This window comes from Lonchura striata, chromosome 1 (assembly GCF_050655825.1).
Source record: "Lonchura striata isolate lonStrDom1 chromosome 1, ASM5065582v1, whole genome shotgun sequence".
Lineage (NCBI taxonomy): Eukaryota > Metazoa > Chordata > Aves > Passeriformes > Estrildidae > Lonchura > Lonchura striata.
Genome location: NC_140703.1, coordinates 6,476,642 through 6,493,318, shown reverse-complemented (window position 1 = coordinate 6,493,318; position 16,677 = coordinate 6,476,642). Strand labels below are relative to the sequence as shown.

Below are 16,677 nucleotides of genomic sequence, written 5' to 3'. Positions count from 1 at the left end.
TAATAGGTGAATAAATACTCAGTCTAGGTAGGAAAATCCAGGCTCCTCCCCTGGGGGGCAGGGGGAGTTTACCATTGTCTCTTACATGCTGGGTTTGTTGTATCACGTGCAGTCCAGTGGTGCAAGGCTTCAGGAATGACACTGGGGAGCACTTTAGTAGGCTTTTGATGGATTAAGGCACCCCCTCAGCTGCCTCTCACATGAATATCCCATGGATGTGGCCTTCCCAAGGTTGGTGGTTCCATAGCCAGTTTGTGTAAGGGAGGATGGGTTCCCTGCCCCTGAGCAGAGGTTACAACACACCGAAACTTCCTCCCCCTACATCAGCTGGGGGGAAAATCTGTGCAAACCTGCTCCCAGCCTGCTCCTGTGGGCTACTGTGACAGCTATAGCTGGTCTATAGCAGCACAGATAATTAGGCCATAACAGATACCAACCCGACCAGCCTAACTCGTTAGAGAATAAGTAGTAAACAAGTCCCCAGGTTTTAAGTCAATAGGCTGAATTCAAGTTCAAACAAGGGGACCCCAGCCAATCCCTTTGAACCAGGAATGCACCTGTATCATTGGCCAGTGAGCTGTGCAGAGTTAAGACTTTTGACCAATAATATCTGGAAGCATGGGAAATTCAAAGCCCCTGTATAAGAGGGCACACATCAATAAACTCTGGCTGTTGCTGTATGAACCTTGGTGTGTATACGTTGCATTCCTGTCTCCATCAGTGACAGTCTATGGCCTCCCTCACTCCAAAGCAAGCCCAAGATGATTCTTAGCATGGCTGCTGGGTTTACCGCACATCCTTTTCCATGTTTACTTGCTTGTTTCAGGTGATTAAGAATGAGTTTTCACTTTATTTAATCTCAGCATTTGACTTTCAGTCCGAACTCCAAGTCAGGTATCTTTAGGGAGGCTTCTTTGGTTGTAGCTTCTTAATACAGTTTTTGTTATAATGGGCAAAACTTAACATCAATGTTTGAGGCATGAACTATTTCAGACTCTGACACATGTGGACAGTATAAGTACATTTGTAACAAGTTCAATTTCACTGTCCAGTGGCTCCGACTACTCCAGTGTGTGAGGTACCCAGCTCCGCAATGACAGGAACGGTCGTGCAGATGAGTTGTAAGGAAACTGAGGGCTCCCCTCCGTCTGAGTACCAGTGGTACAAGAATGGTGTTGCCTTGCTGGAGAAGACAGGAACAGGCAGTGCTAGAGCAGCAAACATAACTTACACCATGAATAAAAAGTCTGGCACGCTGGTAAGTGTAATAACCAACTCTGTCATAGACGGCTATCGAGGAGACCAAATTTACTGTTCAGTAAAATTATCTAGGGATCTAAATCCAGAAATTCACAAGGTCTTTGTTGGAGGTCAATGTCATGCTGAAATGTGCTGAGAAAATGCAGAAGGTGGTTTCTGCCTCAAACCAGTGACAAGCCGTAGACATTGAATGACACGTACAAACTGGGTGAGGAGCGAGGGTGCAGTAGTGATAATTGAGAATCTAGAAATACATGACAAATTTTACCTTGTGAGTTGGTAAACTAGTGCCAGGTGAGAATGAGGTCTCAGTATGGCAACAGAGATATATTTGACAGAACCTTAAAATTTGGAATAGTAGCTTCATATACTTCAAGGGGAGTGCAGCACTGAGGGCAGTACAGAAACTCTGCACTCCAATGCTATTTACAAGTTCCCATCCAGGACCTGTGAAGTCAGTGGGAATGAGTTGGGACTGTAAGTAAGCTTAGCTCTTCGTTTTAGTTGTAGTTTGTTTTGTGGGTCGTAATGTTGGGTTTTATTTGCCTTCAGAGCTGGCTGTCTCTCTCATTCTTACCCCATTAACTGATCCTTCAAAAGAACTTGATGCTACTTAGGAAGCTGAGATTTTTCAGAAGTAAAGAGTTATTCTAAAAACACTACTCTTGTGCAGAATCAAACATGGAAATTGAAGTATGACTAAGCATTCAGATGTTCTGAATGCTCATCACGGAAATCAGGTGGACTATTCAAACTTAATCACTATTCAAACTTACTAATCACTTCTGAAAATATCTAAGTATGGCATACATTAAAAAAACACAGTTAACAAGTCTAATAATTATGGAAATAGAAATACTGGAATTGACATGAGGTCAGTTTCTATCCATCTCTTTGTAATGGATCAAGTGAGAGATTTAGAAAAGCCCTGCCTTAGGCTTAGATTTTTTGCAGCAGCTCTACTTAGGTGACCTGCACCTAAATCTCTCTGGCTCACAAGTTCTTAAGAGGGAACAGTTAGATCTATTATAAATAGAGTTACTTACTGAATTGGCAGAAAGTTACAGACAAGAGGCCTTAAACACTTATTTATCACACAGTGTAAAATAAAAGAACTACTAGTAGATTACATAAAATCGTGCATGACTTTAAGGTATCTATATTACGGCTAGCAAGGAAATAGTGCAGGTTAGGAGTCAATGTAACTTACCACCACATTGCTGATAGGGTACAAAGAGTTCTTACACTCAGCCCCCAGGACAGCAACCACAAAGTGGGGTACTGACTTTGGTGAGGAGAGCTCACACTTTTGCAGGGAATGTGCAGAAGATTCTTGCTTTGTGAAAATACGGTGTAGCTTTTACAATTTGTGAAGTGTATGTCAGTCAGAAATTCCAGCTTGTCTTTTCACATCTGCTTCCATAGCAAGATGTTTACTGTCAGCTGAAAGCATCACTCCTATGGCAATGAAATAATTCACTACAAGATAAACTGTCCTGATTGAGTTACTTCACCGAGGCTCCTGTGAGGCTCATGTGAGAGCAAGATGCTCTGAGTTATTGCACCAACTAGCAAGCAAGAGATAAGCTCTTCTGTGGAAGGGGAGATGTCCTGCTAGTCTCGTTTGCATTTCATTTTCATTTTTACAGTAGCAGTATTTAATAAATAGTACTGTTTACCATTTCTCTGTTGGAAGAAGACAAAGTGCAAACAACTCTTCTGAAAAATTTCTGTTGACATTGCATCATAAGTAGTATGTGGCAAGTTTTTTGAAGGATCAGTTACTGGTGTTATTGTTTTGATAAAACGAAGAAACAGTTTGATTTCAAGTATTCTGAAATTAGAGCACATCTAAAAAAGTGGATATTATTATTATTATTATTTAAAAAGCATAAAGTTCTGGTCCACTGAAAATTAATTTCCTTGTAGATACACTCCACTGAGTTTAAATGTCCATCTAAAGGAACCTCTTAGGCAACTAGTAAAAGTTGAAGGACCAGGGAATGTGACTAGGGAGCTGTTACGAGGTTGAAATGGAACAGAATTTCTTACTTGCCTTCAGGGTTTCATTTGTTTAAAACAAGCAAATCTACATTGACATGTCAAAATTTCTATCCTACAGGATTTTTTCCCCTGATAATGGTTTTGGATTGTTTCTTAACAGCTGTTTAATACAGTTACAAAGAATGACACTGGAGAGTATTTCTGTGAAGCCTCCAATGGGATTGGATTATCTCAGAAATGTTCAGTAAAGCGAATGCAAGTTGGTATGTGTTAAAGAAAATAATGGTGGAAAACAATCTTGCAGTAGGATTTATGTAATTGCATGGTAGCTAAGAATCTAAGACCAGATTGAATTAAATCTTTTTATTTGATTATGGCATTTGTGGGGAGGAGAAATAATAAGCTCCTTATTGAGTAATTAGCTTTTAGATTGCTAAACACTAAACTTCACAGAAAAGCATCAGCTATATGAGAACTTTAATATTTCCAAATGCTTTTGTGGAAGGCTTACAGAAGAGTGTGCCAGATCACTGGGGCATTTTCTTTATATAAAGCCTCCCTTTTGGGATTCATTCATGGGAAATCTTAATGTAACAGTCTTTAATAAACCAAAATGTGTGAGGATTTTTTGCAAAATATACAACTGGTTCTTGCAGATATCATAGGAAAGCAAATGGTAACAAATTCTATTAAGTACTGCAGGGAAGACCCTGTCCAAGTATTCCATAAAGCAGCACATGGAACTGCAAAGTTCCATATGTTGCTTTCATGGAACTTAGCTGAAAATCATTGTGCCATGGGTTTTAATGCATTCTTGGTGGATTATGAGCAAATTTTCCTCAAGCTACTGAGATAGAATCACTCTGTGAAAATATGCAGTAAATCCTAAACTGCTGTCAGCCTAAATCGTACAAAAATTTGTTAGGTTTTGGGGTAAAAATGTCAGCCTAAAGTTGGGATCCAAATAAATGGAAACAAAACAAAAACCTATGAAAATGTTTCTCCTTCTTGATCATTTTGGTTTTCCTAAAATGAATAAGTTTGAAGCTCTTAGCGATTATATCAGGATATGAGTATAGTCTTTGTCATGGTTGAAGTCAAGCCATCACCTTCAAAATAAAAATGGCCAGATGTTTCAGTAGCCTGGTGTAGAGTTTAACTTCAGGAAACTCAACTTTATTGTGTTGTATTTTAAAAGCCTTATTATTTAAAAATTTAAAAATCATTGAGTTTCAAGTAACTAATTTGAAGAGTTCTCTACAAGTGGAACTCAATTGCCACCAGTTGTTTCAGTTGTGTTAAGCAAATGATGAAACTTACTTTAACACTTAAAAAGATTTCATTATGTTTTTCTTCAGAGATATATGACTTGGGTAATATTTTTCTGGGGTAGATATGATAAAAAATATGTATCCCTTGGTTCTTCTTATTCTTTTCTTACTTTTGATCCAAACTAAGGAGCTGATGTGTACCAAGCACTTCTGTTAGTGACTGTGGGACATTAGTGGCTTTTTACTGCTTACTTACATCTGTTACTAATTAACTTATGCATCTTGGGCCAAAGCTCACCTATAGATATAAAAATGCCTGTGTTAATTAGGGAAAAATCCAGCCAGTAGAAATTTTTACAATTTAGAACAGAGGACTTCTGCTTTATAATTACAGATGACCTTAATGTAAGTGGTATCATTGTGGCTGTAGTATTGGTGGCTCTGGTGATGGTTCTGTGTGGCCTTGGAGTATTCTATGCCCAAAAAAAGGGCTACTTTGCAAGTAAGTAGAATAAAATCACTCCTTTCTTGAGTCAAAAAATGTCTTTATTTAGCAGTATTTCCATTACATTCTCTCTTGCCTAGAGAAGCTGTGGATGCCCCATCCCTAGAAGTGTTCAAGGACAGGTTGGAGGGAGTCCCGAGCAACCCGTTCTAGTGGAAGGTGTCCCTGCTTATGGCAGGGATTTAGAACCAGATGATCATTAAAGTCCCTTCCTACCCAAACCATTCCATGATTTTATGATTCTGATGATGTCCTCCTTTCCATAAAGGTTCTAGCTCCATGGTACTAAAGCTAGAGAGCATTAAAACAACAAATTTTGTGCAGACATTTTTATTCTGCCAACGTCTACTGCAAAAGGTACTTTGAAAATGACACGGAGATGTTTGCACAGTTGCTTAAGGCTACCAAACAACAACCTAGGGAAAGCAACAAGCCTGACTCTGGTTCTTGGAACCTCTCCACCCTAGTTTTGATAAGGAATGCCTAATAAAGGCAAAATAAAATAAGCCCACTTTAGTCAACAATGCCTGACCAATTAAATTCCGATGAAACTAAATTAACTGTCTTCTTCCTCTGGGTCATGGGAAAAGTTTGCATTTAGGGATTGCTGTATAAAGCTTGATATCCAGCAACCCTCTCTGTAGCCTTTACATTGGTACCTATAGGCTTGAGCACAGCAACAACAGATGCCAAACATTGGGGTCTGTAAAGGTCAGCTGCCTGAAATTACCAGAGGCTTCAGAGCTGCTCGTTAGAGTCCACTTGGAGCTTCATTTACCCTTGAAAGCAACCTAATCTTTCTTCTGCCTAAACTCACTACACCAAAAAGAGACATTTGGGTCAGAAAGTCCTTCTAGAAACTGAAGAGCTGAATATTCTAGGAATAACTACTTCAAAAAACTTCAGATCAGCTAAGGAAACTATTCCTGTACTAATTCTTTTCTTTTCTTTCTTTTTCAGAGGAAAGTTCTTCCCAGTAAGTAAGCAAGTACATAAATCACTGCAAACCTCATTTACATTTCAGATTTTTTAGTAACTATAATGATTTTTACAGCCTTTCTAACATATTTTTGTGCAATAGCTTTCTTGGCACTGAGATAAATCTGATCCTACACACTAGCTGCTTTCTTAAATAGAAACTAGTGTGGTGGTCAGAAAGTGAATCATTACATTAATGTGGTAAATACACAGATATGTGTCTTTTTACATAGTTATAGCTTACACTCCTAACTCAGCTATTCATGTGTCTTCTCTTCAAACTAGACAAAAGACAATCAGAACCAAATTGAACTGCTCTCATATCCGTAAGTTATTTCAGGAAGTGTTTTGTAAAAATATAACTGGTGGAAACTTTCTGACAGTGCCTGGTCTATTCCTTTGATATGGATTTATTTCACTCAAATTTCTCAGTAGCAAGTCAAAATTCCTCAAGCTATTTTAGTTTTGGTCATGACCTAGACAAAAAGTGTAACTGGAAGACTGGGAAAGACAAGCTAGAGAAGGTATTTGGCAGTGGTTTATGAGATCATGACTGATATCTAAAAGCATTCAATGGATTTGTTACTGTAAGTTTTTTATAAGAGAAGGGGAAAAAAATCCCCAAGGATTACTGGAAATCTGGAAAAATGCATTCATATATAAAGCTCCCAAAAGGAAGTACTGGAAAAGTAGCTATTTAACCTGTATTCCTTTCCTGCTCTGTTAACAGAAAGAAGATGAACTATCAATCTACAAGTGAAAAGGCAAGTCTTCTGTGTTCAGTAGTGTATTTTAAAAGCTTTTGATATCTTCAAAGTTCCTTAGATCTGTCATGTCTTTCCACATGTACGCAATCTCCTCACTCCTGCCATGCCCATACCTGGCAACACTTTGCATTTACAGCTTCCTATTGCATAGTCTTAAGTGCAACACAGCTGCAGCATTTTGCTCCATACTTTGCATCTTCTTGTACACATTGAGTAATTAACTGAGACACAGACCAAGACAGCAGTGAGAGAAAGATTGGCTCTAACTCTTCTAAGAATAATGTGGGTCAAAAAACTTGACTAAATATGGAAGCTGAATTTACTACTTCCACCCCCACTTCCTTGAGTCGGCTCCAAGGGCTTTAGCTACACCTACATCATTCCAGCTTTAGAGATTGGTGCTAAAAGAATAGAGTTCTAAGTAAAACTTCAACTAGGAGTGACTGAATATCACCATCTACAGTTTAAGGACATTAGGAGTTTAAGTAGCATGAGTACTACTGACGTAACCTTAAAAGATCCCTGAACACCACCCATTTCCTTAATTGAAACAAAATATACTAAATTGCATAAGCTTAATCCTTGATCTAGTATGTATATAAGAAACTTCCTGAGACAGTCTGTTTGCTTTGAGAAAGATAAAGCTTTGAAGAGCTATGGTATCTGCTTATCATTGTTAATGCACTTAAAAATCAGATGCTGAACAGAGCTGCTCGATACCTGTATTTATGTGTAGAGTGCACATTGTAGATCTCCCGTCTCAGAAAAGAATAAACATTTACTAAGAGTACATCAGACACATTTCTTGTCAAGCTGAGTGCCTTAGTTTCTTCTGAAATGTACACTAAATATTAACCTGCTTAAAATCTTTGAACTATTATTTATTGTAACCTTGTTTGCTTCATTTAGGATTTCAAGCATACCAAGTCCTTTTTTATTTAGAAGATTTCAGCCTCTATGAGGGACATCAAATTACTACTTGTTATACAAAAGTATCAATGTCCTGGTTTCAGCTGGGTTAATTTTCTTCATAGTAGCTGTGTTTTGGATTTAATATGAGAATAAAGTTGATAACACACTGATGTTTTAGTTGCTGCTGAGTAGTGCTTACTCCAAGTCAAAGAGTCCTCAGATTCCTATGGTCTTCCAGTGAGGAGCTGCAAAAGAAGCATGGACAGAACACAGCTGGGACAGCTCATCTGAGTTGTCCAAAGGGATATGCACAGAATCACAGAATCATAGAATAAGCTGAGTTGGAAGGGACCCATCAGGATCATGAAGTCCAACTCCTGGCCCTGCACAGGACACCCCAAGAATCACACCATGCTCCTGAAAGCATTGTCCAAACACTTCTGGAACTCAAACAGCCTTGGTGCTCAGTGACCACCTCCACGCCAGAATATCATGCTCAGTATTTAAATTGGGGAAGTTGGCCCAGAGGAGCCAACTGCTGCTGGGGAACAGGCTGGTCATCAGTCAGCGGGCGGTGAGAAACTGTTGTGCATCACTTGCCTTTCTTGGGCTTTACTCCTCTCTCTCCTTTTCACTACAATTCATATTATTGTTGTTATTAATGTCATTAGCATTATTAGTATCTTATTTTACTTTGTTTCAATTATTAAACTGTTGTTCTCTCAACCCACCAGTTTTACTTTTTTTTTTCCCCAGTTCTCCCACTGGGCTGGGGTGGGGACAGTAAGCAAGCAGCCACATGGGACTGAGCTGCTGGCAGTTCTTTTTGGCACTCAACGTGGGACTCAAAAGGTTGAGATAAAAACAGATCTGACTAAAGCATGTTAAAACAAGTTTGTTATAAGCCTTCATTGTATTGGTTTAATAGTTGCTGGTCACCATACTGATTCATTTGCTCTAGGCCTAGGCTAAGGTTATCACGGTGTTGTTCTGTGTTGTACTGGCTTGTGGTATGATGGAATGGCTGGTCAGGAGCCTGTCTGGCGTGTCCCCGCTGCCCTTTGGGAGCCATCTGGTGGAAACTATCCACAGTTACATCTACTGCCTTCTACCCTCAGAGCAAACCCATGGGAAAAACACCTTCCTTCCCCTCCAGGATGATTACAATTTGAGCATTTGAGAATTTTAAAGACTTTGCATATCCTGTGACTACCCCTGAAACCGACCTGGTCCTTTTGGTAACAATCAGTATGTTGTTGCATATGGTTCAGGCCTTCTTTAAGGTTAAGAAACAAATCTGTGGCTACGGAAACCCCACCAACACATTCTGTACCTATACAAACTTCAGTAACAGGTCAACAAGAAGCAACCATTCAAAACTTATTCCTGAGTGAGCTGCAGGATATACATAAATATTTCAGCTGTTGTCATGATAAGCATACTACCAGCCAGCTGTTCTGATGCTGGGATAACGGGACTAATGGATTGGAATTAGAGGGTAGGAATCACTTTCTAAGAAAGCATGCATTGACAAGGTGATTGCAAGAGAGACACAAGTTACCAGCCTCTGGAAGCAACTCCTGTCAAACCTGAAGGAAAGGTATCCTTACAAGAATGATGTTACATGTCACCATGCAAGTGGAAAGATATCCAATACTTGAGGGAATTAGCCATGCTAGAGATTTATTTTGGCCTGGACAATACAAGGTTCCCCACAGATCCAGACCAATTTGTATGTGACCCACGTGGTGGAAGTTTGCAGAGTGTACCAAGAGTACACACCAACCCACTGCCAGTGTTACTCTAAAAAGACATCACACCACCATCTGTGGATACGGTGGCTTGCCATCTCTGGGAATGTGAAGACAATCTCTCTTCCTCTTTCATCTGTGGAGAAACTATCAGATAAACTGTCCCAGGAGTTTCAGCAGTTCAAAGAGGTTATGTTCTATTCCCCACCTCTACAGACCCATGCTACTGACAGTAAGCATTGGCTCAAGAGGGAGGATATGGAAGGTACATGACATGGGATACCCTGTGGGTTTAGCTGAGACCACAGAGAAGGCATGAAGAATTGGGATGGGAGACCTACCTCGACCTTAGACATATGAATTTTAAGGAAAACAATCCCAAATGGGGGTTCTTCCAGGAAAGCTGCTACTCCTGTCTCCAGTGGATGGTTTCCCAGGCAGAGTGGAAGGGCTGAATTTACTCCTAATCCTATGGAATGGAATTCTAATCCATTTCTTCAAAAAGTAAGCTTAGATGTGGGTTTTTTGGAAATGCATATCCCGAACCATGTAAGCCCTCTTTATCACGTGATTCAGAAGAATGATTTCACAGGGGCCCTGAGCAACATCACCAAGCTTTTGAACAGAATGAACTAGAAATACTTGGAAAATACTCACAGATGCTTGGGCCAAGGAACATGGCATTTAGTGGATATATTGTATCATGCACCACCTGAGAAAAACAACATGATCCATTGGGCTGTTAGACTACACTGAGGGCAACGGCCAGGGGCAGCCTTCAAACATTGGGATGCACATTGGCAAAGGCCACCTGGTGAGTCAGCACTAGATCTGCCAAGTGGGCTGGCCCTGCCCAATCAAAACTTTTACTGTAGAAGAGAATAAAGTTATTGTAGTGCATATGAAAACTGTACTGCGGAAGACAGTCTGGGTTGTTCCTGCCTTGGGCAAAGGCAACCTCATTTATGGGATTGTTTTTGCTTGAGGACTTGGGCACACTTGTTAAGACAGGAGGATGGGCAAGTCTGGTTTGTGCATTGAGTGGATTTGATTGAATAGCCAGTGCATTGTGTGATGCTAATTGCTGTGTATTAGCACTTCTACATCAGCTGCATGCCCATGATTGCACTGGGCACCTCATGGTGCCTGTCTCCACCCCTCCAGCTTTAGGGATCTGAACCCAACTCCCCTTCAACTGCCATATTAAGAACGAACGTTGATGTAACTGGTCAAGCAGAGCAGCGACGGAATCAGAACTGGCTTCAACATGTAACAATCCAACACTCACAAGTCATGACTGTCATAAGCCAAAAGTCACAGACTAAATTAATTCAACAGACTTGTATGGGAATTAAGGAAATGGCGTGCATCTATAAAAAGACGGGAAAGGTGGTGGTGTATCAGGAAGTGTGGGATCCAGCATGACAAATGATATGGAGTAAGCAGCTACTACTTTTCTGGTTTCAGCTGGGAGTTAATTTTCTTCCTAGTAGCTGGTACAGAGCCGATTTCTTTAGAATTAGAATAATGTCAATAACACAGTAATGTTCCAGTTGTTGCTCAGCAGTACTTACCCCGAGTCAAAGACTTTTCAGTGTCTGATGCTCTGCCAGTGAGAAGGTGTTCAAGCCACGAGGGAACAGGGCCAGGACTCTGACATGAACTGGGCAAAGGGATATAACACCATGCCCAGTATTTAAACTGGGGGAAGTTGGCTGGGAGGGACCATTTGCTGCTGGGGAACAGGCTGGGCATCAGTCAGTGAGTGGTGACTGGCACTTGTGCTTCTCAGGTTTTCTCCCTCTTTCCCATATTATTACTTTGGTTCAATTATTTAAGTGCTTTATCTCAACCCACAGATTTTGTTTCTAATTCCCTTCCCTACAGTAGGGGGAGGGGACAGGGAGTGAGCCAGAGGCTATGGGATACTTAGTTGCCAACTGGGGTTAAACCACAACATCAAGGGATCTTTTGATTTCTGCTCTATAAATATTGCTTCCATGTCTTGCATGCTCAAAATAGAAACTACCAATATTTAGTCAACCTAGCTGTGATGGCATTAAAAAAAAACCAAAACAACTTCCAAATAAACTTAAAGACAAATTAACTTGTCTCTTCAATTTAGTTCTGCATGAAAGCTTCTCATTTTGTTCATATGTATATGCAGCAATACAAGATTCACTCTTGCAGCTTGGAACAATCTATTAAAATAATTTTCATAGATAGTCTCACTACTTGTGTCTCAACCATTGTCAAGGGCTCAAATTTCTCCTGCAATTTTGATTTACTAAAACTTAGAGATGATTTTGGGAATCTGATACAATTTCAAAGTGTGTAGAAGTAAACTCACTATGCTGACAAAATAAATCCCCCTGTAATAAAAGCTCAATCAGTGTTTTAGTGTTTAATGTGGAAGCCTCTCTGTAGACTGTGTATGTAGTTTCATTCTGAAGAAAAATCACGTCCATACAATTCAAACTGTAGTATGTAGACTCTAACTGTCGAAGTGCTTATGTAGTTTCTCAGATATAATTATTATAAATAAATAGCTCCTCATAAGCTAAAGTGTTTGTGTCAATAGTTCAGTCACAGAAATTAACACCTTACAATATCTTTAGAAGACTTCATTTTCTTCTGGAAGATTAACTTCATCACCTTTGTGTTCATTGATGCAGTGTAGAATTAGGGCATTTGTGCCTATGCTTTTGACTGTGCAGCTCCATCACTACTGTAGGGCTTTGCTACAGAATTAAGGTTCATGGAGATTTTTTTCCTGCAGAAGCCTTTTGGATAAACTCAACAGAACAAATAGTTCCTTCCTGATATATAATTATAAATGTTATAATATCTAAGAATTAAAGCATAGTACACAAAGGAGTTTTGCAGTTAACACTGAGCAGCACTATTCAGCTGCCTCTTGTCATGTAAGAGTTGGTGATCACAGCTAGCTACACTCACCACGCAGTTAAGAACTTCTTCACACCACTGAAATCAAACTGAAGCACTACATTTATTAAATTACAACTGGTGCCATTTTCAGCAACTCCATGCCTGTACATTGCTGTTTGGTGTACAAGATGCAGAGATCACTTTGGAGTCTCCTCAAACTTGGGCTCTACAGGAGGAATGGGAGAGAGAAAATTCCTATTAGTCTCTTTTTATTCCATTTTCAAACACCACAATTTATTTGTAATTCAAAGAAAACTAACCATTACATTGGCAAGCTAAAGCAGTGCATTGCAGTCTACACCCCCACTGACTGATTAATTGTGGGCAGCAGTAAACAGTAACGAGGCTGGAGACAGGTCTTTTCCACCTTGTGGGAGTCATGTATCAAGGCTAAGCCTCAGTAATATTCTGCCTAAACAGCTCCTAGTGACACCTGGGATAGGGGAGAAGATAGCAGAGAAACTGAAGAAGTCAACCAGAACGTTATTGGACAAGTATATTTCCAACATAGCTCTAATAACAAGTAATCTCTCTTCTCTCCCTTTCATTAGTGTATCATCAGTGTGTAGTAACAGAGAGGAGCACACAATTTAAACTCAACTTGGCAAGATACTCTCCACATGCAAACACTGACCAAGGAGTTCTTGATGTCAAAGGTACAGCTCACAAAGGTTAGGACTTTGGGCTACTCATGCCTGCTGTCATTAATACAAAGTCTTAGAGGCAAGGCTCAGCTTATAGTAAGCATCCCTAAGGTAAAAAAATTCATGTTTCTACTCATATAATTACTCATATTAATTACAATTTGAAGCCTAAATGAAATTAGATCAAAGATAGGAAACAGTGGCAAAAGAACAAAGTCACGTTGTGTCTGTGCTTTGCTCTGTTCCTATGGTCACACAAATTCTTTTTCCTTACGAAAACAAGTACAATTTTAATATGTATAGTTTCACGTATGACACGGAAATAGAACTGAACGTAGAGAAATTACCTCCCTAAAATTGTGGAAAAATAAAAAAAAGGAAAACCAAAGATTCTACTTTACAAGTACTCTGCTTTATCTGCACCAGTAACAACCTGATACCAACTTTACCCAACTAAAATACTTACAAAATCCAAAACATTTTCAAGTGTGCTCCAAGTCTAAATTAGAATTCCCAGACAGTCTGATCAGAACTGCAAGTTGCTGACTATGGTTGCTTGGCGTTGGCTGGTTGCCAGGTACCCACCAAGCCTCCTGCTGTCTGCCCTTTCCCTTCCATGCTAAAACAAACTTAGAGCAGCTAAACAGAAGTCATAACCAAATCAATGAAGAAAAAATATGTGGCTTAACATAATTCAGCCACAAAATATCCATAAGTAAGGAAATTAAGTCCTATGTTCATTTTCTGAGATCAGTGGCTTTCCAGAGATGCTTACAAAATCAAAAAAGGCACAGTTTGGATGATATTAAGACTGATATTCACATTACAGTCCGCTTATCTTTTTGGCAAGATGAGAAAAATACAGACCCTAGGCTATTTCTATTTGAGCTCTTTCTTTAGGGTGTCCTTCTTTTTGAAGGACAATTAAGATAGCCTGATCTGACTGAGAATTTTGTTAATTAGTATAATGAAAACCATACCTCTGCTAGAAAAGGCAAATAATCAAAACAGGAGTCACATGGAAACAGATGTGAACTGTGGAAAAGCATAAGATTCCCAGAGGGCATTTTACAAAAAATTAATGGTACAAATATAAACTAAAGGGGAATGTAAAAAAAACTGTGAGTGGACATGTCTCTACTTGCAATTAGAATTCAGTAAAGTTGTTAACTCACCCTCAAATTTAAATTCTGGAAACTTGGTGAGATCTCCCTCACCATACGCCCGTTGGAGTCTTGCAAGGGATTCATTCATATCTTTCTGAAATTCAGGTCCTGCATCAACAGGCCCTCCAGTTTGCCTAATAAACATTAAAAGCTGTGATTAACAACTCAGTTCTAATATTTCACATGGAAAATTCTACATTTTCAATCCCATTTATAAATTAAAACCTTCCTAACATCCAGTCAAAAGAAATAATTTAAGGTATTTCCAAAACTCAACATATTACACCTTAGGGCCTCCTTACCTTACACACAAACAAGATTCTCAGGGTAAAGGTTTTCTGCTGTCAGTGATGAAAATCCAACTATCAGGGATGAAAATCCTGAGACAAAAGGTGGTCTTATGAGGCAAAAACACTGACGAGTATGGAGGCTCTCCAGGCTCTTAGTTTTGTTTGTTCCAGGTGAATTCTAACAAAATTGTGATTTCCAACTCTTCTGTCTCTGAACTAGTTATCTCAGTTAGTAAAGCTTACCTGTTCTTACAAAGAAAATGCATTTTGAATACTAAAGAAGCAAAACAGGAGCTTCTTGGGATTCAAGCATCAGATAACTAAAATAGTAACTCTTTAGACTGCCAGCACTCCGTTGTACCAGCACAGGATCCATGCTTACAATTGGTAAAACCATCAAATATCTGCCTCCCTACACAGATGGGTTTGTAAGTAAGGACAGACATGTCTACTACCAGCAGAGCTAAGAAGCATCTTAATTCCTTCCCAGGAATATTTCCCGAGAATAAATTACACAGAATTACTATAGTTTTTGTTTCCTGGTCAGCAGTTCATTCAAACATTACAAGAATCTAGGGTTCCATTTTTTAGGAACTGCTTATTAACTTAAGATGTTAAATGAACCATCCTGATAATTCCATTAATTCTCAACTGATTTTGGTGGCTATTTCCATTCAGCTTCTGGAAACAAGACTACAGAATAACTGTGGAAAACAGCCAAAAAAAAAGAAAGAAAGGGTTTGTTTAGCCTTTCCCCCCCCCTATTTATAGAGTATGTAGATGGGTAAAAATTAACATAACACTACATTAATGCAGCATGTAAGAGACTTTAACTGTGTGGTTTAACCGCCCAAGAAGAATGACATCACATTTTTTCTTTTTTAAGGGAAAAAAATTGGTATTTTCTATTAGACATGCAAGAACAACCTTTCCCACTAGTGAAACCGTAAGCGTTGCAGGAAAACACACCTTAAATATTTACAGACCAGCCTACCAGGAGTATCAAATTGTCAAAAACCAACCACTTCAGGTCTGATGTTCTTATGTCAAAATCAACAGATTTCCCCCTTTTGCCATCAGCCCCCTCCTTAAGACAATTTCTTTTACTTACTTGCTCTTAGTGTTGTACTCTCTGATCTTGTCCAAGAAGAGCTTCTGGACTGGGTCAAGTTCTTTTGCCTTGTTGAAGACAATGGCAGAGAGCCCAATGTTCCTGCGCACGTGAGTGGCCACGGCGGAGTGGAAAAGGGAGGAAAGCCGCAAGATCTGCTGCAGGATCATGATGGCACTACTACTTTAACCATTAATAAAACACAAAAGCAGGAATAAAGAATCAGTCACAGCGATATAACAAACGCATTCAAAAAGCAGGAAAAAAAAAAAAACAGCTTGGAGCAAAAACCAGAAAAGTATTTAAAAAATATTTCCTTTAAGATCTTATTAAGATAAATGCAGAAGAAAGAAAGAAAAATGTACGTTGGGGCTGAACTTTAAAGCAGAGGTTATTTCAAAGGAGCATATTCAAAGGTTATATATAAAGGTTATATATAAATTTATATATATATAAAACAGCAGGTTTATATATATATATATATATATATATATATATATATATATATAAAGGTTTATATATTTATATATATATATAAAACAGTTATATTCAAAGGTTATTTAAAATAGCGTGGGGGGAGGGGAAATTCCAGCAACCACTGAACCCGAGGGCACCGTGGGTGCGCGACCCGTCCGGCACGGAACCACGACAGAACAACCCAGACAAACCGTGAATTCCGCTCTCCGCGCTGTCAAAGCAGGGAAAAAAGGCGACAATTCCAACCCCAGAGTCACCTTGGCCGAACCCCCGGGGCAGCCCGGCCCCGCCGCCCTCGCAGTGCGCGCCGGGAATCACCGTCCCCATCCCCTCCTCCCCGCGCACACCGGCAGCCGCGCACACCGCCCGGCCTGCGAAGAGCCCGGCACGCGTGGTACCCACGCAGAGCCGCTTCCCACCGAGACCCGGCAGCGTGGTACCCACGCAGAGCCGCTTCCCACCGAGACCCGGCAGCGTGGTACCCACGCAGAGCCGCTTCCAGCGGAGAGCCCCGCGCTCCTCGTTCCGCACAGAGCCGCTCCCAGCCGAGGGAAAGCGGCTCGGGGCCTTCCGGAGCCGCGGGGGCTGCTGG

The 16,677-nt window shown here is 40.0% G+C and overlaps 2 protein-coding genes across 23 annotated transcripts in view; one reads left to right on the top strand and one right to left on the bottom strand.

Moving 5' to 3' along the window:
• Positions 1-8,423, top strand: part of JAM2 (junctional adhesion molecule 2) — a 32,582-nt gene extending 24,159 nt beyond the window's left edge. Inside the window, exons 5-10 of one of the 4 annotated variants that reach the window (XM_021532402.3) lie at positions 1,053-1,258; positions 3,425-3,527; positions 4,930-5,037; positions 6,001-6,016; positions 6,749-6,782; positions 7,695-8,423. In XM_021532402.3, coding sequence (XP_021388077.1) covers positions 1,053-1,258; positions 3,425-3,527; positions 4,930-5,037; positions 6,001-6,016; positions 6,749-6,782; positions 7,695-7,727 — 500 coding nt within the window. In that variant the 3' untranslated portion in view covers positions 7,728-8,423. Of the gene's footprint in view, positions 1-1,052; positions 1,259-3,424; positions 3,528-4,929; positions 5,042-6,000; positions 6,017-6,748; positions 7,580-7,694 lie in introns of those variants that run through there. The other 3 variants (XM_085592580.1, XM_085592406.1, XM_085592521.1) reach the window with 3 other exon arrangements.
• Positions 8,424-12,439: 4,016 nt separating this feature from the next.
• On the bottom strand, positions 12,440-16,642 carry ATP5PF (ATP synthase peripheral stalk subunit F6). Of its 19 annotated transcripts, none has more exons than XM_077790948.2 (4): positions 16,343-16,642; positions 15,609-15,788; positions 14,217-14,341; positions 12,440-12,563 (listed from the first exon to the last, which is right to left on the bottom strand). In XM_077790948.2, the coding sequence occupies exons 2-4, from the start codon at positions 15,776-15,778 to the stop codon at positions 12,535-12,537; spliced, it is 324 nt and encodes a 107-aa protein (XP_077647074.1). In that variant the 5' UTR covers positions 15,779-15,788; positions 16,343-16,642; the 3' UTR covers positions 12,440-12,534. The 19 variants fall into 19 exon arrangements, with proteins under 19 accessions (XP_077647074.1, XP_085447556.1, XP_085447594.1 ...); XM_085591430.1 differs by having other exon boundaries at positions 15,609-15,791; positions 16,484-16,642; XM_085591468.1 differs by having other exon boundaries at positions 16,484-16,642.
• Between the last annotated feature and the right edge of the window lie 35 nt (positions 16,643-16,677).

Excerpts from the sequence above, each read along its gene's own strand:
- ATP5PF (XM_077790948.2), bottom strand. The coding sequence starts at position 15,778 with ATGATCCTGCAGCAGATCTTGCGGCTTTCCTCCCTTTTCCACTCCGCC. Across the intron at positions 14,342-15,608 it reads GAGTACAACACTAAGAGCAA|GCAAACTGGAGGGCCTGTTG; the intron begins GTAAGTAAAAGA and ends AATGTTTATTAG. Across the intron at positions 12,564-14,216 it reads TCCAGAATTTAAATTTGAGG|AGCCCAAGTTTGAGGAGACT; the intron begins GTGAGTTAACAA and ends TTCCTCCTGTAG.